General features: G+C 47.5%; 5 protein-coding genes across 6 annotated transcripts in view; all 5 read left to right on the top strand.

Annotated features, from left to right (window-relative positions):
- Nucleotides 1-1,549: 1,549 nt before the first annotated feature.
- On the top strand, nt 1,550-4,677 carry HOXA9 (homeobox A9). The gene is made up of 2 exons (XM_059845498.1): nt 1,550-2,124; nt 3,271-4,677. The coding sequence occupies exons 1-2, from the start codon at nt 1,578-1,580 to the stop codon at nt 3,507-3,509; spliced, it is 786 nt and encodes a 261-aa protein (XP_059701481.1). The 5' UTR covers nt 1,550-1,577; the 3' UTR covers nt 3,510-4,677.
- A 5,690-nt stretch (nt 4,678-10,367) lies between these two features.
- Nucleotides 10,368-13,731, top strand: HOXA7 (homeobox A7). Its single transcript, XM_059845473.1, has 2 exons — nt 10,368-10,885; nt 11,926-13,731. Exons 1-2 carry the CDS (start codon nt 10,510-10,512, stop codon nt 12,207-12,209), a joined length of 660 nt encoding a protein of 219 aa, XP_059701456.1. The 5' UTR covers nt 10,368-10,509; the 3' UTR covers nt 12,210-13,731.
- A 1,145-nt stretch (nt 13,732-14,876) lies between these two features.
- On the top strand, nt 14,877-22,294 carry HOXA6 (homeobox A6). Of its 2 annotated transcripts, XM_059845461.1 has the most exons (3): nt 14,877-15,009; nt 19,404-19,659; nt 20,972-22,294. In XM_059845461.1, the coding sequence occupies exons 2-3, from the start codon at nt 19,635-19,637 to the stop codon at nt 21,229-21,231; spliced, it is 285 nt and encodes a 94-aa protein (XP_059701444.1). In that variant the 5' UTR covers nt 14,877-15,009; nt 19,404-19,634; the 3' UTR covers nt 21,232-22,294. The 2 variants fall into 2 exon arrangements, with proteins under 2 accessions (XP_059701444.1, XP_059701436.1); XM_059845453.1 differs by lacking the exon at nt 14,877-15,009 and having other exon boundaries at nt 19,091-19,659.
- HOXA3 (homeobox A3) overlaps nt 14,884-26,391 on the top strand; it is a 44,769-nt gene continuing 33,261 nt past the window's right edge. Inside the window, exon 1 of the mRNA XM_059845389.1 lies at nt 14,884-15,009. The gene's annotated coding sequence lies outside the window, so the exon portion shown is untranslated. The remainder of the gene's footprint in view (nt 15,010-26,391) is intronic.
- Nucleotides 23,146-26,023, top strand: HOXA5 (homeobox A5). The gene is made up of 2 exons (XM_059845438.1): nt 23,146-23,942; nt 24,923-26,023. The coding sequence occupies exons 1-2, from the start codon at nt 23,381-23,383 to the stop codon at nt 25,171-25,173; spliced, it is 813 nt and encodes a 270-aa protein (XP_059701421.1). The 5' UTR covers nt 23,146-23,380; the 3' UTR covers nt 25,174-26,023.

The following is a 26,391-nucleotide window of genomic DNA, read 5'->3' as shown; positions in this document are numbered from 1 at the left end:
GTAAATTGAGCCTCTCACGGAGATTTTTTTGTGCTCCCTGCATCTTAGTGACCGCGCTCCTTCGCCAGCCACGGGGATAAACAGCGTGAATGTCCGCCAGGGAGAAACCAGGGAGTCGCAGGCATGTTTGCCTAGAGCTCAGCCACTACTTTAATTCCTAACACTGGACTTGGATCTGGCCGCCTCTTACTTTCCCCCGCGCACCCTCCCCTCCTTCTGAGGAGGACTGTAACCCTCCGCTCGGCTTCCGATGCCGCTAGCGTGTGTCCTGCAGTCACAGGAGGTGCCAGCAAATAAATAACTATATTTGCACATAAATTTGATTCACCAGAATGCCGGACGGCCGGCTGCGAACGCCCTTTTGATAGCCGCCTGGAGAAGCAGGGTGCCTTTCGGCAGAGGGGAGACGGGGCATTTTCTCCCCTTTCCCCCCGCTGCTTCCCTGCATAGTTGAAGAATTAATTGTGGTGATAAATACCGCCGCCCGGCTCTGCCCGCACTCCTTCCATCCCGGCCAGGACGGCGGCTCCCCTCCGGCCGTCGCCGCACAGCCGCCCAGCCCGGGCTCCTCTCCCCGGCCTGGCGAAGGGGTCCCCGGTCCAAGGGCAGGGGCTGCGGGGAGGACGAGGAGGGTGTTTCGGTCACTGCCACACCGTGCCCGGCGGGGTGGGGTGGTGAAGTGCAGTTTGGTGCGGGCCGGGCTAAATACCGAGCCAGCGCCTGCCCCTGCCCTTCTCCGGCCGGGCGGGGAGGGCCGGCTCTGCGCCGGGGTTTCAGAAAGGGGATACGTTGAATTTGGCTTTCCGCTGCCAGCTCTGAGCCGAACGGAACGGTATTATTTACACTGGGTTCCCAAACTAAACACAATAGTATAATTTAACCTTTCCAAGCACTCGTAAATTTTTACTGCTGTGAAACACAGCGATGCAAATGAGCGCGCTCATAGTTACTGACTTAATAACAACCCCGTGGCTCCCGAAACAATAACTCCTTATGAAATATAATAAATGTATATTTAAATACAGTATACCGCAACTACTATTTTGCTCCTTTTATTGCTTCTGTTATTGTATCATTTTATGTGAAGGTCTCCGATCACAAGGGTGGCGGGATTTTTTTTTCGCGGAGAACACGACCCACTGATGGGATGATTAATTTTGATATAAAATAGTCCGCTTAAACGAAGAAAAAAAAAAAAGAGAGAAAAAGAGAGAGAGAGGAGAGAGAGAGGAAGAGAGAGAGAAAGAGGGGAGGGGGGCTGTAATACGGAATCTGATCTTTTAATCTCAGTTGGCCGCAATTAAAACAAACCCCGCCGTATAACTCAAATATCCCTTTGCATAAAAACATATGGCCTCGCTATAAAAATTATGGCTGGAAAACACTGACCCATTAATAGCCCGCGGACTGATTTATACTTTATTGTTCTGCTCCCCCGCCACGTGACAGGCGCAGCCAATGGGCGCCTGCGCTGCCCTCAACTTATTACTGACTCTACTTCTCCGCCAGCACCAAGTTGTTACGTGAAACCCGCAGCCCCGAACCGCGGCGGGTCCGCCGCCGCCCGCCCGCCCGCCATGTCGGCTCCCGGGACCCTCAGCAATTACTACGTGGACTCCTTCCTGGTGCCGGAGGGGGACGAGCTGGCGGCGTCCCGCTACGCCCCCGCCCCGCTGGGGCCGCCGCCGCGGCCGGCGGCGCTGGCCGAGCACCCCGAGCTGGCCCCCTGCAGCTTCCAGCCCAAGGCGCCCGTCTTCGGCCCCCCCTGGAGCCCCGCGCACCCCGCCGGCGCCAGCGGCGTCCCCGCCGTCTACCACCCCTACGCGCACCACCAGGCGCCCGTGGCACCGCCCGACGGCAGGTACATGCGTTCGTGGCTTGAGCCTGTGCCGGGCTCCTTGTCTTTCCCCGGGTTACCTACCAGCAGGCATTACGGCATTAAACCTGAACCGCTGGCGGCCAGGAGGGCTGACTGTACCACGTTTGACACTCACACTTTGTCTCTCTCTGATTATGCTTGTGGTTCTCCTCCAGTTGATAGGGATAAGCAAAGCCACGAAGGCGCATTCTCTGAAAGCAATGGAGAAAGTGAGGCAAACGGAGAGAAACCGCAGATCGATCCAAGTAAGTGGGACGGCGAGGGTAATGGACTTCAGGGCTCTGCGCCGGCCGCGGGGAGGTGTCGAGGCGCTGGGGCTAATTACGCGGCCGAGCACCGGCCGCTGCCGCCGCCGCTGCGCCAGCCCGCCCGGGTCTGCCATCTGCAGAAGCCAGCGCTGCCTTTCTCAGGCTCGAACGGGATCTAGGACGGCTCTGGCTTTCCAGGGTGAAAGGAAAACAAAAAACTACCCTACAACTGCAACTTAAAAGAAAAAAAAAAAAACATTAAAAAAAAAAAAGGAAAAAAAAAAAAAAAAAAGAGCGAGAAAGAGAGATGCAATAGCCGCCCATCCCCACTCCTGCCCCCCCAGCAAAGTCAGCAGGACGTGCTCACATCCTCCTGCCTCGCCGCGCTCCCAGGCGTGGGCAGACGCCGGGGAGAGGGGTGCCTAGAAAGCACTGGATGTGAATCAGATCTTTTTTGAGACGGCTCTTAGGACAGGGCGGCTATTGCTGGGCTGAGAACAGAAACCTCGCCGTTGACTTGGTTCCTCCCCTCCCCCTTTCGTCTCCTCGGTGGAAAACCCCGGGCTGGATGCTCCCAGGACTACGAGAATGGTGGCAGAGCGCCCCGGGATTATTATCGCGATTAACGCCATGCGAATAAGGGTCCTAAGAGGGCGAGGGTTTAATTATGCCAGCTGTAGATTAACTCGCCAGCTCCCTGAGTTTTGCCAGGGATGACACAGGAGAAGGTAGAGATTAAAAAGACAAACAATTTCGATGACATGCTGATCTGGCTGGTTACTCCCCGGGCTGGCAGTTTGAGGTGTGGGGAGGCCAGGAAGGAGGGAGGGAGTTAGAGAGTGAGGAAGAGAGAGGAGGAGAAAGTATTTAAAAATTGTATTCTCTCCAAACAATAAAAAAGGCCAGGGGAGGCGGGGGCAACGGGGCTTTGCCGCGTGTGGTTGCGTGTGACCTTCCCATGTGTCTGTATTTTGGAGTCCATTGTGCCTCACGAGCCTCTGTGCCTGGGGAAATGAGAGCCACGTCCTAAACACGAATACCGGGACACCTGATGGGCTCTTTCTGGGTGGATTTCCCTCCCAGCCCCCTCCCTCCACCTCCCACCCTCCCCATCAGCCTGAACTTTTGTTGTTTTCGTTGTAGATAATCCAGCTGCAAACTGGCTCCACGCAAGGTCCACGAGGAAAAAGCGATGCCCTTACACCAAGCATCAGACACTGGAACTGGAGAAGGAGTTTCTGTTCAATATGTATCTCACTAGGGACCGTAGATACGAGGTAGCCAGACTCCTCAATTTAACAGAGAGACAAGTGAAAATCTGGTTTCAGAACAGGAGGATGAAAATGAAGAAAATCAACAAAGATCGAGCGAAGGACGAATGATGGTGACACGTGGGTTAAAATGAAAATGCTTAAGTAAAAGAAAAAAAAAAAAAGAAAAAAGTTAAAACAAACAAACAAACAAAAAATCATCCCCTCGAGCCCTGCCATGCAATGCGTCTGGGTCCAGGCCTCATTTTTCCCTTGGCAAATTCTGATTATGATTGTACAATGATAGTCACAGAGGCCAGATTGCCAGGAGAGGTACAGTAAGACTTTTAATTTTCTAATAGGAAAGAAAAAGGGGGCATTAGCACGAAAAGGCTGTCTAACTGGCTTGTATAAATCTACCTGTTTCTTCACTTATGGAAAGAGAAAAAAAAAAAAGAAAAAACTACCTTTTCATAATGCACAACTATTTACGGACTGTATAGTTTAGTCTACGTAGTTAATTTTATTCGCTTTTTGCGTGGCAGAGAGATCTCTGCTCTAATACTTGAACACTGTGTTTTATTGTGGTAATTATGTTTGTGACTCAATTTATGTGCTTGGGTGCTGTACCGGATGTAATGGTGTAAGCTAGAATTCAATTTGAACTCAGGTTGTTTATTATAAAAATTGCATAGAGTATAGCTCTGTAGTGTATTAAGTCTTTTCTGTATAATTAGACAGTTAACCTTTGATTGTAAAATATATATATTATATATATCCCAATGCAAAAAAAAAAAAAAAAAGGTAGAAAAAACCGTTCGTTCGGGATGTCTGGGAATTACGGTTCTCAAAATATGAAGCAAGTCATTTTAGTATGCACAGTTGATACATATATAGTACTGTCTTTGTCGGTTGTATATATAATCTATATATTAAAAAAAAAAGTAAATAAACAGACTAGCTTAAATATTGTTTTTGCACCAGTGAGCAGTTAGCAGATTTCGGAGCTATACGTATATGTGAAAAGGGTAACTACCTATGGTTTATGTTTGAATTTTAATCGAATGATTTGATGGTTATTGTAATGAAGGTTAATTTTATTGATAATAAATTATACATTATAAAAACCTACATTTGGTTACTGTAAATTTGTATCGATTTGAAAAAAAAAATCTGGGAAGTTATGTTAATGCAGAACGTACACTGTCTATTTTGAAACAGTTACCTCATGGCCTACTGACCAAATCGTTGTGTTGAAATGATATTTAACTTTTTGCCAAATAAAATATATTGATTCTTTTATATTTTGTGATGTTTTAAGATTATTGAGGAGAGATTCTTCCACGGCACACCGAATCTCGCCAGCAGATATGGCGGGGCTATTTCAGCTGCAGAGGCGAGGCGAGGAATGGTATTATTTTCGAGCCAAGGCAAACTCACGATTTTATAAACGCAGCCCCCAGGTGATGGAAATTTGGTCTTATTTTTATCCGAAATGGACAGATTCCTGTCCTAAATGCCATAGCTTCTCTGAGGGTAGGGATTTCTTCCCCGCTTCGGGGCGTGATTTGGTAAGTTGGTGCTTAGCAGTGCGCGGAGGGAGCCCCTCGGATGGCAGCGGGGCACGGTGTCGAGCCAACGCCGTTTTAATAAAATTCGCCGCCGGGGCGGGGGAACTAGGACCGAACCAAAATGTCCGACGTTCTTTAGCGCGGACAATAATGTAAATCTGCTCAGACAGCGACATTTAAACTGAGATTGTTAATTAGCCTCCACCAGAAAATGTCCAGCGCTGAGTGTGCTTCCACAACCCCTGTGAGAAGGCTCGCCTTACCGGGGCGTTCATTTCAAATTCCCTGCTAGAGATAATTGCCCATGCAAAATATGTTATTTCAAACGTCATCCACTTTTTTCCTTCCCTTGCCTTCATTTTTGTATTTTTTTTTCCTTTTAAATGTCCCATGGCAAATAAATACAACCCGTTGCGTTTTACTAGAGCCTCAGATTATATATGTATTTATAGACAGATATAGAATCAGATAAAATTTTACTGACAACTATGGTAGAATTTATGGTGTCAATTTTAGTCGCTGATTTAGCCGAAGGAAAGCGGTGAGCTGGCAACAGTCTACAGCAGAGAACAAGAAATTGTATTTATTTTTAAAAAGAGAATGGTGATTTCTTTGGAGTGGAAGATTTCCATACATCCCCTCCCCATTGCACCTACCCCTCCCCCGCCGCCCCAAGCCAAACCAAGCTCAGCAACAAAAGAAAATAGCAAAGTCTATGAGCTTGCTGAAATTTACCCTTGTTTTGGGCGGACATCTTACTGCTCACGGTGGATATCCTCCATAACATGAATCGCAGCACAGCTCTACATCACACAGACCCTTGTTTGCAAATATGGCGAATAACAATAAAATCCTTCTTGTTTTATGAAGCTACCTTTACAAATATATACATATATATATATGTATATGTATCTGTATATGTATACGTATTGGAAGCAAAATAGGACGGAACTCGCTTATGGTCTTGGCAGAAGAAGTTGTTGTTAGGAAAATTCAGAGCCATACTACAGTGCAATAAAAGAAAATGACTGCTGTAACCGTTTATGGGGTGTAAAACGCTGCAGGGCTGAAGACAAAACTTAGGGAGCCGGCAAGAAGTTTACAGATGTGCAGAACTGCGGGAAGAAAAAAAATGCTTTCGACTTCATCTTAAAAAAAAAAAAAAGGAAATAAATCCGAGGTAAGATTTGATGAGTTCTAATTAGCAAAGGGGAGCTCGTTCTGGCGTGCACACACACACAAAAAAACCCCTAATTGATCCCCGAGTAAGTATTTGGGGATGCTGGGACGCCCTCTGTTGTTGCAGACAGAGGCAACTTCAAAGAATCAGCATTAAGAGTGTGTAATAAATGACGGGTCTGCAAACTGTCTGGAATTCGGCTCTTAATGAGTTTACAACTGTCCAGCCACAATTAAGATTTTCTACAAAAGCCTTTTCATTTGTTTTGTCTGGCTGTTTTAGATAAAGCGGGAGAGCGGAAATAACAACCTTTTATTGGCCTTCCCGTGCTTAAATCCAGGCTGGGCGGTGGACATTTATCTTGCCGCGGGCTGGCGGGCCGGGGCGCGGGCTCCGGCGGGCCGGGCCGGGCGGCGGCGGCGCGGCAGTGGCGGCCGAGCGGCGGCAGGTGGCGCTGTGAGCCCGCGAAACGGCGCCCGGCCGCCCTCCGCCATCAAGCGCTCGGCCGCCTCCCGACAGCTCCTAAAATGTCGACTTTATGGGAACATAACTGGGCTTGGAAGAGCTGAGATGGTTTTGACAAAGGCCGATAGGTTAGAGGGTGCTTTTTGCCCCCCTTATCCCCGAGTTTTTTCTCGCCTTATCCCGCCGACCGGGCGCCGTCAGGGTGGCGTTTGCCGCCTGGCCACGCTCAGGGCACACGAGGAGAAAGTGAAGCTTGATCTGCACCAAGCACACACTGTGCATTTATTATTCTCAAAATATCGAGACATTTCCTATTTTGTAATACGGACGGATTGAGCCCTGGCACCGACCTGCCAGCTCCTCTTTTTCTCCCTTGCCCCAAACCTTTGCTCTTCTCTGCTTAAGCTCCGAGCCTGCAAACAGTGTATCCTGATTTCCCGAAGGGCTGGTGTGAAATGAAATATTGGGAGAAAGGGGGAATTGAAGGGTTCGGACAGGATGTAAGAGGGTCTCCCCGGCTCAGTCTGGGAGGAGAGAGCCCGAAGAGCTTCACCCTTGGAGCTCTGGGGCCAACCGGTGGATTTTCCAATGCCCTTGTCCGCTCCGCGCGGCTGAGACAGCCGTGCGGGGAACCGGCAGTGGTGCAAAAATCTAGTTTGAAAATTATTTACCGGCCGGTGAAATTCTTCAACAGCTGTCTTTGATACAAATAAAAAGCCCTGCTTGTGTCCGAAGCAATTTCAGCTCTGTGGGACCCGTTGTGATTATATTACACAGATGTGAGAAGGCTGATGTTCTGCAAACTTGACATGTCTCTCAAAGTCATTCCTAACTTGTTCTCGCCGTCTATTTTGTTTCCTCGAATCGTTTTCCTTTTTTTTTTTTTTTCCTCCTCTTTTTTTGCCTTTATTTTTCCTTTTTTTTTTCCGCTTTGCTTTTGTTGGCTCCCGCGTCTTGAGAATGAGGCTTAGTGTGGAGTTGTGGAATATTTTCAGATGGCAATTGCCAAAAGAGACGGGGGAAAAAGTAATTGGAAGGAAAATAAATGCATGAGGAAAGGAAGCATAAAATATGGGCTGAAGTATAAACGTTGTATTTCATAAGTTTAAGCCAGACAACTAAACAAATCCCTGCATAGTCCTCTGTAACAGAGCAACTTTCTCTGCATCTTACTTACATTTCCTTAAATCAAAGCCATTCTCTTTATATCGAAATTCAGCAGTAGGAATGTAGTAAGCTAGTTTTTTTCCCGCACACGATTCAGAGATTTAATACTTTCTAGGGATAAGGATCAACAGCCACTCCCTGCTTTCTAACAAGAGCCTTCCTATCAAATGTTTGTCTACAATGGCATTGCTAAACTTATTATGAGTAATTATTTTTTTCCTTGGGCAGTAAAATTATATTGAAATTAAAAAGTGTTTATGCATCGTCATACTAAGTAATAACTTGGCACAGCATGTTCCATTATAATCGTGGATAAATTATGGCGAGAACAGATTCCAAACCAGCAAAATCTTCTCTACTATGAACCACATCAAGATACTGCTTAGTACACAAGCCATAATCATGTAGTGCTCCCAGGTCGCTTATAACTTACGAGCACCGTTTTATCACTACGTTTTACTTCCCGGAAAGCTCAGTGCCAAAGAGGGGTAGTCCAGAGTTTACAAGGAAAAAAAAAATACATCCTAGAGGATTATTTTTTAAAGTGTGTAAGAATATTACCATGACCAAAACCTTGAAATATGCGCCTGTTCACCCTTTCTCGATTGGAAAAAAATAAATTCAAATGAAAAGCGTGTTTACAGGCGCGGTTATCTAGCTTGATCCTGTAAGCGACAAAACGAGAGATTTCAGAGGGTGTTTCAGAAGCAGCGTTACGCCCAGCTCGCAGAGGGTGGGGGGACTCAACAAGGTGGTGGGGACCCAAGTCTAGGGGTCCTTCTAGCATTTATTCAGTGAAGTCTTTTTGATAAATCTAAACGGCTGGCAGGGAAAAATAAGCTGAAAGCAAAATACATTTAAAAAAAAAAAAACGTGGCGGCGCAAACACACATAAGCAAAGAAAAATACATAAACGTGCAAATTGTAGAGAATCAGAGAGCTCGAAATGCAACCACCCAGACAATCTATTCGGTCCTACGCTATCCATATTTAAGTCTAGACATTGGTTATATTTGCTGTTTCTTTTTTCTTGCATCTTGGTATGTTGTCACCAGAGGAGCAATTTATTGGTCTAATGCCATCTACTTCAGTCTCTTTGATCTTCTTGGTCGTCGTTTTGTTTGCATCGCATTCGTTTAAGTTCTTGGGCCTCAATTCCCTTCCAGCAGCCTCTTCTGCCGGCATGCTCCGGCACCGCGATTGCGACCGCAGGGATGTTGTCTAATATTGGTGAATTGGAAGAAATAGCCGAAGGGGCTCTTTCGGCTGCTTCTCCCTTAATGCCTGCGAATAATAACTGCGTTTTCACATACTTAACACTTGGCAAACATTTACATACATCCACCACATCTGCATGCTCCGAAGCACCAGTATCTCAGGGATCTGGCTTTCAAGAATTGACTTGCTTCTGTCAGTAACCTGTGTTCATGGGGCTGCGATAACCACGCGTAAAGGGTGCCAAAGGGTGCGCGGGTGTGTGTTGGAGGTGTGCAGGGGGGCAGAGGGTGCTCCACGTTTACAAAACACAAAGTTTAGGGTCCGTGCGGAATATCGGCAAGAACAATTTTAACTGGTGAGAAAGTCTTTGTACACGGGGCACCAAACTATAATTGAAAGGAGAATTTCCGGGGCAATTCCATTGTGCTTCTTCCAGTTTATGATGTGCAATACAGGCAGGCAGTAAAAGCTGTCTTTACCAGGACTCCCTGTCTGAGGGAAGGAAACTCATTTTACGATCCGTTTAAAGGAAGGGCACGGAGCAGTATCCTCAATGGAGAGCCATTCGCATTGTTGGGGATCCCAGTGTTTAGAAAAGCAGCAACTCTCCCCGACATGCGAGCGTACCGCTGCCGCCTAACGCTCTGGACTGCAAGGTATGTAGGGCGGAAAGGTAACTCGGGTAGTGAAGAGGCTGCGGCGATTTGAAGCCATTTGCAGGCGATTTCTTCAACTTTAGGGTTTCAGTTTATTCTGTATTTTCTTCTTCAGACATTCAGAAAGTTGAGTCCTCGATTTTTTTTTTTTTTTGGGCCATTATTTGTGGTGGGTGCTAGGGGTTTTTTGTGCCTTCTCTTGCTGGGTGGGAGTTTTTCGTTTAGCTGGATGTCGTTGTTAGTTTTGGGGTTTGGTTTTTTGGGGGTGTTTTTTCGGGTTTTTTCCTCCTTTAGTTTCCCGGGGAGGGCGACTGTGATTTTCGCCCCCCTCGGGGTCTGGCTGCTGGGAAGCGCCCTGGTTCCCGAGGCTCGGCAGCCCCAGGGGAGCGGCGGGGGTGCCCTGGCACACCCTGCGGCAGGGTTACCGCCTGCCTCCTGCCACTGCGCGCAAACTGCGCGGGGGGAGAGGGCGGAGAGGAGCCACCTCCTTTAAACCTGACGCACATAGAGAACTCCACGCGTACATACACATTTAAAGCTTTAAAATTTGATTTCTCCCAGCGCCCCGCGGTCCGTCAGCGCCCAGGCGGGGCGCGGTGCCGCCGGGGGCCGGGCGGGTGGCGGCTGAGGGCGCTGGCGGGCGGGCGGGCCCGGCCCGTCCATGGCCGGGCACCGTCGGGCCCCGGCCGGCACCACCTGTGAGGCGGGCGGGGATTGGCGGGCGGCGTCACATGACCGGTCACGTGCTGCGGGCAGCTCGGTCCAAAAGAAAATGGGGTTTGGTGTAAATCTGGGGGTGTAATGTTATCATATATCACGCTACCTCGTAAAACCGACACTGAAGCCTGCCGGACAACAAATCACAGGTCAAAATTATGAGCTCTTCGTATTATGTGAATGCGCTTTTTAGCAAATATACGGCGGGGGCTTCTCTTTTCCAAAATGCGGAGCCTACTTCTTGCTCCTTTGCAAGCAACTCCCAGAGAAGCGGCTATGGACCAGGCGCGGGTGCCTTCGCCTCCTCCATGCCCGGCTTGTACAATGTGAACAGTTCCATATATCAAAGCCCGTTCTCTTCCGGATACAGCCTGGGCTCTGATGCCTACAACCTGCATTGTTCCTCTTTTGATCAGAACATTCCCGTCCTCTGCAATGAGCTAACCAAACCCAGCTGTGAGAAAGCGGAGGAAAGCAACCTGCACAACCAGGCTGAGCCTAATTTCCGGATATACCCCTGGATGAGGTCTTCAGGTAGGGGCGAGCGGAGAGGGCTCGGAGCCGTGGCAGCCAGGCAAAGCGTGTCGCCAGGATTACTGTCAGCACAGCCTTTATGGTTTTAATTATAGCCGAGGCGCCATTGCGTAGAAAGCCCGTGGCATTGTATGTAAATGAGTATCATAAAACTTTTTATTGCCCAATTAATGGGTTCTAGCCTCGTAAATTTATTTAACTCCATTTGCTATGGAATTTTAGCATTGAGTTGATTTGCGCTGTTTGCTATGGAAAAGCGGAGAGCTGGCTGCGGGCTCCCAGAGCCCCCACGGATTAAGCGTCTCCCCTGCCCTCTTGTCGAAGTTGGGGGAAAAAAATCCCGCTCGCTGGGCTAGGCGGAGGGGACAGAGGCGTTCAGGAGCGAGGGACGGCGTGTCGAGGACTTTGCCAGCTCGCGTTGCCGAGACGTGCCACTCTCGTCCCCCCTGCCCTTTCCACGGAGATAAGAATCTATAGAAATGTACTAAACAGGAAAACGGAGGGGGGAGGGGGGCACTGGGGCACGAGAGTGTGTGTGAAAAAGGAGAGCTCTCTTCTGGAGCTAAATGCTATGTATTGTTTACGATCCAGGCGGGATGGGTGGGGGGAGCCCACGACATTAAAATAAAATAAATACAGCCCAGCCTTCCAGCTTTTTATTTCCCCTTGCGAAACGGGAAAGTCTGGAAGGTTTTAGGGAAATACATCGCCTGGGGGAAAAGTTCCTCCTCCCAAAAGCAATTTCCTCCCCCACCTCCTCTCCTGAACGCTTTCTCTTCACTTTTTCTAGGTCTCGAGCAACTTAATTTTTGCCCTGCCTGAGCAGGGCAGGTCGTGTGGCTGAAATGTCTTTGTTAGAGCAAAGTGGGGGGGCGGGTGGAAGTCGAAGAAGGGGATCGTTCACTCTGTCTCGGCCACTTTTTTGTTTGTATATATGTTTATTTATTTATTTATTTATTAAAAAATTAAATAAGAAAAATAAAAAGAGAAAACTTTCCACTTCTTGTCTAACTCCTGGCCGTCTGTGTGCCTGTTTTCAGGTCCAGATAGGAAGCGAGGGCGCCAGACCTACACCCGCTACCAGACCCTGGAGCTGGAGAAGGAATTCCACTTCAATCGTTATCTGACTCGGCGGCGAAGGATAGAGATCGCCCATGCCCTCTGCCTGACGGAGAGGCAGATCAAAATCTGGTTCCAAAACCGGAGGATGAAGTGGAAGAAGGAGCACAAGGAGGAGAGCTCCAGCACCCCGGCTCCCAACGAGCCCACGTCAGCAGCAGCCTCTGTCGAGAAAGTGGAAGAAGACGAAGAGGAGGAGGACTAAGGAGTCCCACTCGAGGAAGTGATCTCTTAGAATAGTGTGTGCACATGACAGTTGGAAAAGCTCCCTTTAAAGGAGAAAAGAGGAAAAAAAAAAAAAAAGAGACTTTTTATTAAAAAAGAAATCAGTTCCCTTTAATGATCATCTTGAAAGCAAGCGTTTGCAAACATGAAAACATTTCTTGGGTTGGTTTTCCAGCCTTCTCTCCACTCTCCCATACTCCCCAAACCTGCCCTATACCGAACCTTTCGGTAATATCTCCTAAGAGCATCTTACAATCAGCTTGGTTTTTTTAATCTTCATTAACCCAAACCTGGGTGGGCTTCTTCAGGGGACATTTCAGTGGGAGAACTGCTGCTTGCACAGATAGTAAACCATGACCTTCCGAAGTAACTACCTGACTCCATAGTCCCAATCATGTGTAAGGGGAAAAGTGCATTAGGCTCACATTAAGAAAAACTACCTAATTTTGAATAAGTAGCTCTGCACTTCTCTTTTTGTTTTCTTTTTTTTTTAATTGTTGTTAGAAAAGTATCTTAAGTAACAGCTACACTAACAAAAGGTTAAACAGCAAGTAAGGGGGGAAAAATGTTCCACAAACCACTACAATCTACAGCAATTATTTGTACTACCTATTTTCCAGACTACCTAGCTAGATATCTTGCTCTGCCTACCTATCTTCGAAAGTATACTGTATTTTAGTAGTCAAAAGGATGTTACAAGGTTACTAATGTGAATCGCAAAATGCTTTTAGACATGTAAGTGTAGTCGTTCGAAAAGCACGCATCAATAGCTTTGGTATAGAATTTGGTACCGAAAAGTCTGAATATATTTAAATTTAAAATAATATATTTATTCCAAAGCAATTATAAATGAAAACCATATGCTGCAATATATCTTTGTTCTCGATTCTTTGCTATTTCGAGAGAGGAAGCAAACACACGCCAATATTGTACAAAGCGGTTTAATATCTCCCGTTGGCTTCTACCTTCAGCTGCTTCTGCTAAAGGCCGTTTTCTTATTCTACGTTGATCTTACTTAATATAGCGGAAAGTGTTCTTTGAAAAGTGAATTTAAATGATCATGTAACCACCTTTAAAAAAAAAAAATCCACAAACTATTTGTCCTGATTATCTGAATGTGTTAATATGTAATACCATGAATTTTCCTACGATAGCAGATATTGTAATTTTTTTGTCATTTATATTCGTCTTGAACCTCATTTGTAAGATCATGTCATAAATTGGGAAGTATGTAATTAATTTGGAAACTTTGTAGCATGATGTATCGTTAAGAACTCTGTATAAATCCGTCTTGAAGGTTTGGCTAAAGTTTATTCACAAATTGTATGTTACAATGTGTTTCGGTGTGTTCGTTGTGAACATTTGGATATGCTGTGTAAGTATTGGAAGTGGGGAAAAAAATGTCTGTGAACTCTCTTTGGAAGTGATACCGTGTTCAACTATCTCCCACGATAAATGTGTTTTATGTTACACAGAAAATAAATATGCTTGTTGACAATGAATTGTGTTTCTTTATTGAGGAACCAGTTCGAGGGAAGCAACAAAAAATATATTACATAGACTAATAAATTAGACCATCTAAACATTTTTTTTCGGTAATCAGAAAGGGAAAAAAAAAAAACCCAACAACAAAGTGATGAATTGATAGGAATCAGTCAATATCTCTATCACGACTTTGTGATTTTTTTTCCCTAGCGTTTTTGATTAATAAAGCGGAAAGCCTTCTTTATGGGAGAGCTTCCTTCCACCGTGTTCCCGTGTCCTCTTGCCGTCATTACCCCAGTCCAGACGATCGGCGATCAAGTCGAAATCTCATGCCGTGAAAGAATATTTTGTAATGAACAGAAAGTGAAAGACGAAACTTCCAAATGTAAATGATCTAATCGGGTACATGTGTGGTTTGTGTGTGCGGCTTTCGGGGGCCAGGGGGCATCACGGTAGCACGAAAATGGGGGGAAACTGCCCCGCTTTAGAAAACGTCTTATTTTTGCCTGGTACCACGTAATATCAATGAGATCTAATATCCCCACACACACCTTTTTTTTTTTCTAATTAAAAGGAAAAAAAAAAAAATCGAACCTGAAAAGTCCTTTTATTCGGCCGAGTAAATACAGGTAAGACCTGGAGTATTATTTGCGCTGAAGTTCCCTTTTTTCTACTACACTCCGTTCCTGGTCAATGCACTAACTGTAATTTTAATAAAATTAGTACAAAGTCCAGGTCTTTTAAAAAACTCCAGGGCTGCCTCTGTGGTAAGATGGCGCCTCTCTAAGACCTGCCTCTTCTTAGTGATGAGGAAAAGGCCATAAATCCGTTGTTGTTTATGAAAATTTACAACTTTGCAATACAACTTTATGAGTTGTTCGGTTTTTCCATTGGTCGTTGTCGGTCATGTGGATGGTAACCGTGAACATGAACTTTTTTATAATTTCCCTTGCGAGAATAGAGCCGCATTCTTTTGCTGAGCTCTGTCCTGCTTCGGATCTCTCTGGCTTTCAATCCCCATTTCATTTGTTCTTTGTAAGGCAATAGTGAACAAAGTGCGCTGAGGTTCGGCATAAGCAGCCGCCTAGAACACAGATCCGGGATGGCAATTTCCAGTTCCCCCGCTGGAAGGTGTGGCATATTGGATTCAAAGCACTGGCGTGGCAGATTTTCAACTTGCAACCTGGCTAATTTCCTGCTTCTTCTGGCACCAAAAGGAGGGCGATTCGTCTCCTGTGCAGCCAAAGCGACAGCTGTCAAAGTCGCAGGGGCTCCTGTGAGCCAGAACCTAAAAGGTGAGAAATGTATATGACACTACTGTAAGCAGGGAAAAATGGTTTAATACGTTTAAATATTAGACGTGTGCAATTAAACCAAATGGAAATGTTACCGGCCAAAAATAGAGATGGCTGCAGCTCAGCTGATTTTAACTTAGGCAGTGCATGCAAAAATATGCCTAAATAAAATGTTTATTTTCTGTGATTTATCAAGGAAGCAGTGGATTTTTTTTTTTTTTAAGTTGATTTCTTTTTGCCTTAGGCGGGGGTATGTTGTTACGTTCATGTTGTTTTCTAATAATTCAGTTTTACAGCATCAGTGGAGGGGATTTTTTTTTTCCCAGCATGGGGGGAAAAAAAAAGGTGATATCCCTAAACATTTTAAAATATTAATTCGCAGCATTAACTCATTAGCCTAAATTTCATTTGCGGTGGACGAAATTTAGATGTGATTTATTTTTTTACTACTTCATTAAAAAAAACCCGAAAAAACAAAAAAACAAAACCCACAACAACAAACAAACAGCACAATATCTCCTAGCTTCTCTGCCACGTCCGAGAGGTTATTTCTAGACGGGGGGAAGCGGCGGGAATGTGTCTTATATTTTCTTTATCGGATCAAGCGCTGCCTGCATAAATCCCTTGCCCCGCCGTGGGTCCGCTGCCGGCGGTTCGCGGCGTGGGCGGCTTGCGCGCCTCGGGTGCGCGGAGCGGGCTTCGCGGTGGAGCTGAACCCATTTCAGGGCCGGAGACGGAGCTTCCCCCCCCCCCCTTTCTCTCCTTGTTGTGACTGTTACGGTGCGGCGCTGGGGCGGGGGAGCGGCGGCCGGCGGGCCGGTGCCCCGCGGTGTGCGCCGGAGGGGGGCAGCGAGGACCCGGGGACGGAGCCCCCGGGACCCCCCGCCGCTGCCGCCCGGCTCCACTCCAGCCTCCTCATGGCGAAAGAGCGGCTCGGAGGGCTTTAAACGGGGGGCCCGGCTCTGGCTGTGCCGCCGGGCTGATAAAGCACTGCATTTGCATTGCATTGCGGTATCCGCCGGACTGGAGCTGCAGTGAGCGCCGGATTATTTATTGCGGGTCGCGGGTGCTCAGTGCTGCCACGGCGTGGCGGGATGGCGGAGGCGGGCGCCGAGTGGAGCGGCCCCCGCAGCCCCTGGAGCAGCAGCGCTGGAAGCCTGCGCTGCTCCTGGGAGCCCAAATAAAAGACCAAGAGGGAAAAAAAAAAAAAAATAACGCGGCCTATCTTTTTCTATGGGATTATCGGAGCTCGCCCCCGGGCAAAATATTCCGGCAGGACCGGCTCTTCCCACTCCCCTTCCCCTCCGATTCTACCTCGGTGTGTGTCAACTGCAAGTTACCACGGTGGGAGCCGGCTGGGGAGGACCCACCCGCGTCCCCCCGGCCGGGCTCTCTGTACCCCGCCAGTCTAAACAACGGTCCGCCTTGCCCAAACTGTTTGGATTAAGAGCTATTAGTTAAAGGTTGGTTTTGATGACGCTGGCGAGCACGAGAATGATTTGAAAGTGATTTTATATACGAAGAGAAGGAGGCTTTTAAGCTTAAGAGGGTAACTACTCCCGCACCTGTATCCGAAAGTGGCTGGGGTCGCGGACGCGTTTGCGGCAGGAGAAGGAAGGCGAAATGTTCTGTGGAGGAGGTGCTGGGGGTGCGTGGGATTACGAAAACAAATAAACGGGGTATGAAATACACAGGTACCGCGAAGTGTGACTTTGTTGCGGTGGCAAAATGCAGCGATTGGCTTTCTTTCTGCTTTCCAGAGTGAGGGCGGCAATGGTGAAGAAAAACTGCAGTGAAATGTGTCCAGGCCGGACATTTCCTCGGCAGACTTGGGGGGCAGCAGATTATTGTGATTCGGGGTTTTCTGGGGTAGGGGGAGGAGCGGAAAGGACGCCTGAATGTGACTGAAGCAGAGATTGCGGTGCAGATTGCTTGGCTGTCACTCTTAACTACTCGAACACGACCCAGTCAGGCAAACGCGCAGATTTCATTCCTTTTTGTGTTATGGGATCGGCGAATAAATATTTTCGCTGCCTGCGATCGGGCTTTCACAACTTGGTTTGGAAGCAAACAGTAACTTGAAAAACGGGAAAGAAACAAAAATAAATGGGGGGGGAGGGGAATCAAACTGTAACCCATGCTACAAAATGTAAATATAACTAAGCCTGGAGCGATTTTTATTATAAATTTTGTTTTGGTCTTTGTGTGATGGATTCAAACAAAATATCGTCTGCCCACAACTTTTTGGAAGTAAGGCCGGTGGGGTTTGTTTGTCCCGAGTATTCTTTTTTTCATGGTGTGTTTTCGTTCTGACTTAAACTGGCGGAAATATGCTATTTTAAAATCCTTTTCGCATTTAGCATGCTGTGTATGAGTGTTTTCTTTCTGGTATTTCCTCCATTTTAAACTCTATTCTCACGGAGTAAAGAAACCCTTATTTTTCCGGAGAAATCTGCTTTTCAGGAAATACATGTTTCTGAAATGACCTCTCAAAGCATGCAGCTAGTGAGCTGTAATTCTACCAGGTGTGTTTGTTGATTAGCTGGTCTGAAGAGGTTAAGGAAGTTGAAAAAAAACCCGAAGGCAATCAACATCTGAATGTGAAAGTCCAGCTGAGACTGCAAACAATACAAACTATTGTGGAGCGGTGTTTTAACTCACTACTGTTTTATAGGTATCGTAATCTGCCCCCGGAAATGAGACAAATAGTCTCCCAACAACAACAAAACTCTCCTTTGAAAGCTGCTTTAGGAAACGCTGCTCGTACGAATGTCACTTTACGTGACAGAGCGCGTTTAAAATTAGTCTATTCAATCTGTTGTAATGAGCACGGATTGTGAGTAAACACATATTTTGGAATGAACAACCTCATGTTATCTGCAGGAACTGCAGGGTTACGGCTGAATTAAACCCGCATCAGCGAATTTCATCAGAACAGTTACTGTCCGAGCCCTGGGCCAAGAATTATATTTCCGCTATGGGGTAACTGCCATATTGAAAAATGAAGGTGGAAATGTTTGTTTCGTGTATTGTTCTTCCCCTCTTAAAGACACGAATGCACGTTTAATGAAATTATTCCAAGCAACAACGAAACCGATTGGCTTTCGCTGACTCACGAGAGGGGTTGTATTAATTAGGAATAGTCCTACTGGCTCGTTTTTGAATTTGAATGTTTGATACCCTCGGCTCTACTCTGGCGGGAGGAGGGTAGACTTGGGGAGAACAGACACATGGAACTTCATCTGGGCTGCCGGGGGGCGCCGGGAGCCCATGCGGCTCTTCCCGAGGGCCTCCTCGGGCACTTGGTGCAAATCAAAAATCCCACTCCCCAGAAGGCCACCGCCCCAATCTCCTAATTATGGGGATGCTCATTAAGATACGAGACCTCTTCCATTGCAGGACGCGTTAGCCTCTCTCACAAAAGCTGCATTCGACGCTGGGGAGGGCTCCCTGAGCTCCGAAGGGAAGCCTTAGTGGAGGGGCAATTTTCGACTGAATGGATAAATAAATAGGTTTTAGAATAGTTTAAAAATTCTTGGATGCAGTTATGGCATCGCGGCAGCAAAACGGAGAGAGGCCGCCCCCCCCCCCATCGACCCCCACGCTGCGCGGCGCTCCGCTCCCCCTTTCACGTGCTCCCTCCGCTCCAAAGTTTCCCTTCGCAGCATCCTCCACCGCCGTCTCCTTCCCTCCCTCCTCCTTCCCTCCGCCGGAGAGCCGGGGGCAGTTCGCCCACCCTTCCCACGGGGTTGCGCGACTCCCTTGTCGTGGGGCCTCCAACTTTTAAGGGCGCCCCTCTACCCACACCTCCGGCAGCCGGGGGGGTGTCCCCGCTACCCGCTCTCGCACCGCCCGCGCTGCCGGGAATTATCGCCGCTACTGTTGTTATTATTATTGGATTATTTTCCCGCGTGGGGGCGGTGCCGCGGCGGGGGCGCGGCCGGTCCCGCGGGCTGCGCGGCGCGGCGCGGGGGGCGCGGGGCGGCGCGGCGGGGCCGGGGCTGCCGGTAAGTTGGCGGCGCGGTGGCGGCGGCCCCGGGGGAGCGGGCGCCGCGCGCGCTCCCATTGGCCGCCCCGCCGTCAGCTGCTCCTATTTTCTGCTGTCGCTTTTGGCGCTCGGCCATCCAGAAACAAACCACTTCGATGACTCCTAATAGTTATCGCCAGATGTACTAATACACAACAAATCACGGTCCGGGAGAGGGGGAGAGCAAATGAGTTCCTATTTTGTGAATCCCACTTTCCCGGGGAGCCTGCCCGGGGGCCAGGACTCCTTCCTCGGGCAGATCCCCCTATACCCGACGGGCTATGATGCTCTCAGGCATTTTCCGGCTTCGTACGGGGCAAGCAGCCTGCAGGACAAGACTTACACCTCACCTTGTTTCTACCAACAGTCCAACACCGTCATTGCTTGCAGTCGGGCTTCCTATGAGTACGGAGCCTCTTGTTTTTATTCGGACAAGGACATTAGTAGCGCCTCTCCTTCCGGCAGTGGCAAACAGAGGGGGCCCGGGGACTACCTGCACTTTTCTCCCGATCAACAGTACAAAACCAGCGGCGGCCAAGCCAAAATTATAAATGACGAAGGCACCGACCGGAAGTACACGAGCCCTGTTTACCCCTGGATGCAGCGGATGAACTCCTGCGCTGGTAAGGCATCTCGGTGCAGTCAAGGGCGGAGAGGGGAGGAAAAGGAGAAGTTTCTTTTTTTTTTTTTTTTTTTTTTTTTCCTAGATAAAGTCCAGATTGCTGGAGAAACACGGTTCCTTCAGGGCAAAATGTAACATGAAACCTTCGCAGGTTTAGACCTGGCACGTTGGCACCCAGGGAATGGTGGCCAAGATCCCAGTATGTAGGCTTACTGGTGAAAGTTACAGGGGAATCCTTGGAAAGTGGGGGGGGGAAAAAATTAAAAAGAACAAAGCACTTTTATCACTCTCTTAAAGCCATCCCAAAGCCTCTGCTCTGCTTCTTCATTGTCAGAGAGCGATGCATGGAATATGCCCTCTGTACTGAGGATCCAAAGCATTTGTGGTACATTCCTCCTCGCCCCCCTCCCCCAGCTCATTAGCCTGTGAGTATTGGATATTGAGAGCACGTTTCTGGGGCCGTGGGCGCACTTCCATGGCATCGCGAATTTTTTCAGACTTAGGAGTGAACTTCACATAATTGAACTATTCTGTACAGGAGTGGTGCTGGGGGAATGGGGGGTGGAGTGGGAGGGTTGTACTGGGGTGACATTTATTTTTTATAATCCCAAATTTAAACGTTTACTTCAAGTGTTTGCTAATGACTCGCCTTCTCTCCCATCCTCCCGAGTTTATGTTTGCTGCAGGGCAGGTCTCACTCCTTTTTTTGAAAATTAAACTTTTAGCAAGACCATTCCGATGCTGCTTTGCAGTCAAGAGCCATAAATTCCGGAGCAAATGGCAAAACGCTCTTCTATGATCTTTAGCTGATGTCTATAATTATACTTAGAGACCTTCTGTAGTCCCAGCCATGGCAATGGCTGTGTGTTTGTGTCAACACAGCCACATGTGCGTGCACACACACACGCACAGAACATGCGTGAGGCTCCCCGGGTAGCACACGTGTGCCTGTGCCTGTGTGTGCGCACAGGCTCCCAGCGCGCACAGAGCAGCCTCTGCCCAGCGACTCGCACCGTGCTACCTCCTGCACCTTCCCTAGATCCACCTTAAAGCCTCTTTGTACCCCACTTACCCCGCCACCGTAAGCACGCTGCACATCTGCATTTACAGCTCGTCAGGCAGGAGCAAAGGAAAAGAGAGAATTAAAAAAAAAAAAAAAAAAAAAGGAAAAAAAAGCCTCCAGGAAACCAGAGCAGCTTCCCCCACTCCCCGCGATTGTGCCTAAAAAAGGAGGCAGAATATACTAATCGCTCTTTCTGGTCTGAAATCACTGGGCCCTGTCCAATGCGATCGTTTTGTCTTTACTTCTACAGGTACAGTATATGGAACACATGGGAGACGAGGGAGGCAAACTTACACCAGATACCAAACGCTAGAGTTAGAGAAGGAATTTCATTTTAACAGATACTTAACCCGAAGACGACGTATTGAGATTGCAAACGCTCTCTGCCTTACTGAACGCCAGATTAAAATATGGTTTCAAAACAGGCGGATGAAATGGAAAAAGGAAAACAAATTCATAAATTCCACACAGCCCAGCAGCGAAGAAACAGAGGAAAAGTCAGGGGAGTAGAACCACGTTTAATAAACGCTACCAGGCCTTTCCTTAGCGCTTACTACTACTATTATTATTATTATTTACCTTGTGTTCCTTCTGCTACTGAAATCCTATAGGTTTGTCACAGTCTATTAATCCCCAAAAGGCTTGGTTAAAAGATGTATATTTGCAATCATCTGTGACTTACTCTAATATATGTGGAAGCCCCAGCTTTCGAGCTACAGGCATGTATGTATGTAACCACCTTCCTAAAGCGTATATGGCGTCGGTTAAAGCATTAGAGAATTGGCCCAGAATTTTAAATGTTTGAGATTAGCATCTCAAATGGGTGAGTGGGTGGGTGTCCCTGGTGTGCTTGTGTGAGAAAAGATAAGCAAATTATTTTTTATCTTTTTTTCTTTTTAATTAGAAATGCTTATATTGTAGAAAGACAAGAGATTTTAGAAAATATTTGGTTTATGTTTTTGCTAGCTCCCGTTACGGCGGGCCATCTTGTTATTCTGTGTTTAGGAGTTTATGATCTGCAGGGGAGAAAAAAGTTTTAGTCATGTATAAGATATTTAAATAGCAAAAGGAAGAAAATTTCTTTAAAAAAACATTGTATGAATCCCTGTGTATAAACTTTCAGTTAAAGCAAAGATGAATTGCAGGGAGATTTTTTTTTTTTTTTAATGCCGCTAAACTGCTTAGTCTGCACTATAGTATTAAAGTAAAAACTCGGCGTTAAACTTCAGGGGAAGCGAGGGAAGAGGTTTTGAAGAGGGCAATTTTCTATGGTTCCCGTTGAGCTTACGCTAAGGTTTTGGTGAGCTCAGCTCTGCACTGAAGGGGCTTTGAATTATGGACTACATTTCTTGGAGCTTCGTGAGCTTAGATCGATCTTTTTTCCTTTTATCTTTCTTTCTTTCTCTCTTTCTTTCTTCCTTCCTTCCTCCCTTCCTTCCTTCCTTCCTCTCTTTCTTATTCGAAGAAAAGATCTTATTAACTTGGGGATTTTCTTTCCTGCTTCTGCGGTATCTTAATTCACATTCGCATTACTTAGCACTGGAAAAAAATAAATTGGTACTTTGAAGAAAAATAGCTGTCATAAAATGCTTCCACTTCGAGATTTGTAAAAGTAAAATAAGCGCAGAAAAAAATATTGACTAATATATATGTTATATCTCTCTATATTATATTGCGTGTGCATGAGTGTGCATGTGAAGCTGTGTACAAATGCACTTGTATACGCATCGAGGCTCTTTTGTTTGGAAGGCAGCACAATTTGGGCTACCACTCTAAATGTTTTAAAAGCCAAATTTGGAGAATATAGTGCAAAATGGCTACCACCGCATTTAGAGGATTTTTTTCTCTCCGAGAGGCGATGAAATAACGGCAGCCGTAAAGTCGCCTGGAATCTGACCCCCTAGTTGGAAAAAACGCTGCACGATATTCATCTTTAATAGATATCTGCCATTTCACATCGGCAGGACCCGGCTGCCTCTCGAAAGCTCCGGCACGGGAATAAGTGTGGGGAAAATTATAAATCTATGTATATATATGTAGAAGGGACATAAGCCTTGCCAGCACCCGAGAACGGATCGTATAGGATTTGTGAAGCGGTGTAAAAAAGCCTCGCACGGAGGAGAAGGCAGGCACAAAGCGGAGCTCTCTCTGCACACCCATCTCCCCGGCGGCCGGCTCGGACGAGCAATGCCCGCCAGCCCCGCAGCCTCGCCGCGGGAACCGGTGCCGGCGGCGGCGAGCCCCGCTCCACTCCGCGCCGCTCCGCGCCGCTCCGCGCCGCCGTCGGGGGCCGTCACCCCGGGCCGACCCCGCGGAGCCGCCGCCATCCCCCGCGCCGCCAGCGGGTGGCGCTGGAGGCCGGCGGACGGGCGGGCGGCGGCGGCGGCGGCGCGCACGGGAGGCGCGCCCCGGGCCGCCCGCGCCCTCCCAGCTCCCCCACCAGTGCACGAGTTTACCTCTAGAGGTCATCAGGCAGGATTTACGACTGGACAACAAAAGCACGTGATGTGAAGCCGTACCCCATATTTGGGTGCCTACGTAGGAGGGAACCAAGTACATGTCCCAGTCATTTCCATAATTCATCATAAATTGTGCAAGGGTGCTATAGACGCACAAAACGACCAAGAGCCACAAATCAAGCACACATATCAAAAAACAAATGAGCTCTTATTTTGTAAACTCATTTTGCGGTCGCTATCCAAATGGCCCGGACTACCAGTTACATAATTATGGAGATCACAGCTCGGTGAGCGAGCAATACAGGGACTCCGCCAGCATGCACTCCGGCAGGTACGGATACGGCTACAATGGCATGGACCTCAGCGTCGGGCGCTCTGCTTCCACTCACTTTGGTGCCAATGAGAGACCCCGCAGTTACCCGGCCAACACCACCTCTGCCTCGACAGAGCCCAGGTACAACCAGCCCGCGACGTCTTCCCACTCGCCTCCCCCTGACCCTCTGCCCTGCACCGCCGTGGCCGGTTCGCCTGTCAGCGAGAGTCACCACGGGGTGAAAAACTCCCTCGCCAACTCCACCAGCACTTCGTCCAATTCCAGCAGCAACACGCACATCAGCAGAGACGGGGTTGGCACCTCGTCTGGGACTGAGGAAGACACTCCAGCAAGCAGCGAGCAGGCAAGTGCCCCGACCGACCAAAGCACAGCCCAGCCTTCACAGCCCCAGATCTACCCCTGGATGCGAAAACTGCACATAAGTCATGGTAAAGCAAATACCCTGTTCTTTCTTTATTTCTCTGGAGGAAAAGGAGGATTTAATGTAAACCGGGTGGCTGCGCCGAGCAAGGTCGGGGAGAGGGGGAGAGGAGGGCGTGAGAGCGGGCAGTCTCCGCGCACACCACAACTCTGCTCGCAGGGAAGCACGCTCCCTTCTCTGGGCGAGTCCCCCCCGAAAGGAAAAAAAAAAAAACCTCTCGGCCCCGAAAACACCGCCTGCCTGGCTCCCAGCGCCGGCGGGGGGAGCAGAAGGCGCCTTGCCGAAGGGAGATCGGGAGCAGAGGCTGCTCCCGGCTCTCCTCTGAATGGGGGATCTTCCAGTGGGAACGGCGCGGCTGACCCCATTTATTTTGCTTAGACATATTAAAAAGAGAATAGGAAAGGGCGAAAAGGGCAGTTTTCACTGCTGGGAAGCCGTGGGGGAGGGGGCAGGGCGAGTCGCCCCAAACTCGGGGTAGAGGGCTCGAGGGGCGCGGGGGAGCAAAGCAACTTTCAGCCCCGGGTACCTGCCCAGCCCTCGCTGCTGGGAGAGCGGCCGGAGGCTCGCTGCCTCCCAGAGCCTTCCCCAGCTCAGCCGTGGGAAAGGGCTGCACGCTTCAGCTTTGCTCTCTCAGCTCTGAAAACCCAGTTATCAGCAGAGACATCCTCCAAATCAGCTTATCTGGGGGAGGCATGGGGGAGAACTAACCTTATTAAAAAAGAAAAAATAAAAAAAGCCCCAAAAAATTAAATTAGAAAAAAATCGAATGGCAAATCCAAGCGAAAACTTACCGAGACTACCAAATCCCCCTCCCCCAAGCCTTTCCTAAGAGGGGCTGGAGGGGGAAACTTGTTGAGCGTTTATCCAAACCAGAAACAAAACCAAAGCAGGACTGAGAATAACGGTCCTGGTTGCTGGTAGCTGCAGTGAGACACGAAGGCTCCGAGAGGCTGCTGAGAATCTAAATCATGTACTTTTCTCTTCCAGACAACATAGGGGGACCAGAAGGGAAAAGGGCTCGGACTGCTTACACCCGCTATCAGACCTTGGAGCTCGAAAAGGAATTTCACTTCAATAGATACCTGACCCGCAGAAGAAGGATTGAAATAGCACATGCTCTTTGCCTCTCAGAGAGACAAATAAAGATCTGGTTCCAAAACAGGAGAATGAAATGGAAAAAGGATAATAAGCTGAAAAGTATGAGCATGGCAGCTGCAGGAGGGGCATTCCGTCCCTAAGCGTTTGATCAATTAAAAGTACTGAGCAGTATTAGCTGACCCTGCGTCGTCTCATGTCAGTACTAAGTTGACTTTCTAAAACTTCCTTGTGTTACTTCTGTGAAGAAACCCTGTTCTTGTCGCCCTTATTCATCTTTTAATCATGAGCCTGTTTATTACCATTCTCTCGCGTGTATAAGTAGATCTGCTTTTATCGTACATTTCTTTGTCTTGAATGGCTTTGTCTTGAAAAAAATAATAGATGTTTTAACTTATTTATATGAAGCGAGCTGTGTTACTTGAAGTAACTGTTAAAACAAAACAAAACTAAACAAAAAAGAACAAAAAGAAAAAAAAAAAAAGAAGTTAAAAAAAAAAAAGGAGAGAGAGAAAGGAAACCCTCCCCCGGTTTAGTACAAATGTTATGTGTTGCACTCAACCTGCTTAACTGTGCATGTGTGGTCAAGTGTTAATGTCTGTATAGCTCCAAGCTGTTAAAAATATTTTTATTCAAACTACCTATATAATTCCTGTGTAATAAATGCTGTTGTAGAGGTGAAATGATGAAATCAACTGAACTTGTCCTACGTGTAGTGAATAGTGAATCTGTGACGAAAACTGTGATTCCAAGCAGTATGTCCTTGCTGTGCCTTTGTATATGACTCTTTGCACGAACTCTTAGAAGTGGCTTTTATTAAGCGCAGCTTCTGTGATGTATGTTTTTTGTGAACAAAGTTACAAATATAGTCAAAGTCTGGCTGTTTGAGCAAACTGTGATCAGCTTTTTTTTTTTAATTATTATTATTATTATTTGTTTTTAAAAAAACCTGACTGGAAATCAACAAAAAAAAAATAAACTTTCTATTGTAAAGTTTTTGTGATCTGATTTGTGCAAAGCAAGAAGTTGTGCTTCCTGATTTGCCTCTGAAAAAGAAAAAAAAAAAAATTAGCCCGTGCAGAGTTTGTTGTAATATTTTACCTGGCTCCTGCTGCACGTTGCATATGGTGGATGCTGCAATTGTCCGCTACCAGTATTTTTAATTGAAAGTTTGACCATAAGTTCTTCCTTACTTGTTTCTCGCTAGGTGGAAAGCTGCATCGCAGGACCACAATCAACACCCTTTGTGGCTGAATCAACTGTTAACTGTTTGCTGATGGTTGAAATTAAAAAAAAAAAAAAAAAAAAAACACCAAAAAAAAAAAAAACCCAAACCACAACCCAAACCCCAAAACATGTGC

The sequence above is a fragment of the Haemorhous mexicanus genome, chromosome 1, assembly GCF_027477595.1.
Source record: "Haemorhous mexicanus isolate bHaeMex1 chromosome 1, bHaeMex1.pri, whole genome shotgun sequence".
Lineage (NCBI taxonomy): Eukaryota > Metazoa > Chordata > Aves > Passeriformes > Fringillidae > Haemorhous > Haemorhous mexicanus.
Note: the sequence above shows the minus strand (reverse complement) of the source record. Positions and strands in the feature narration are given on the sequence as shown.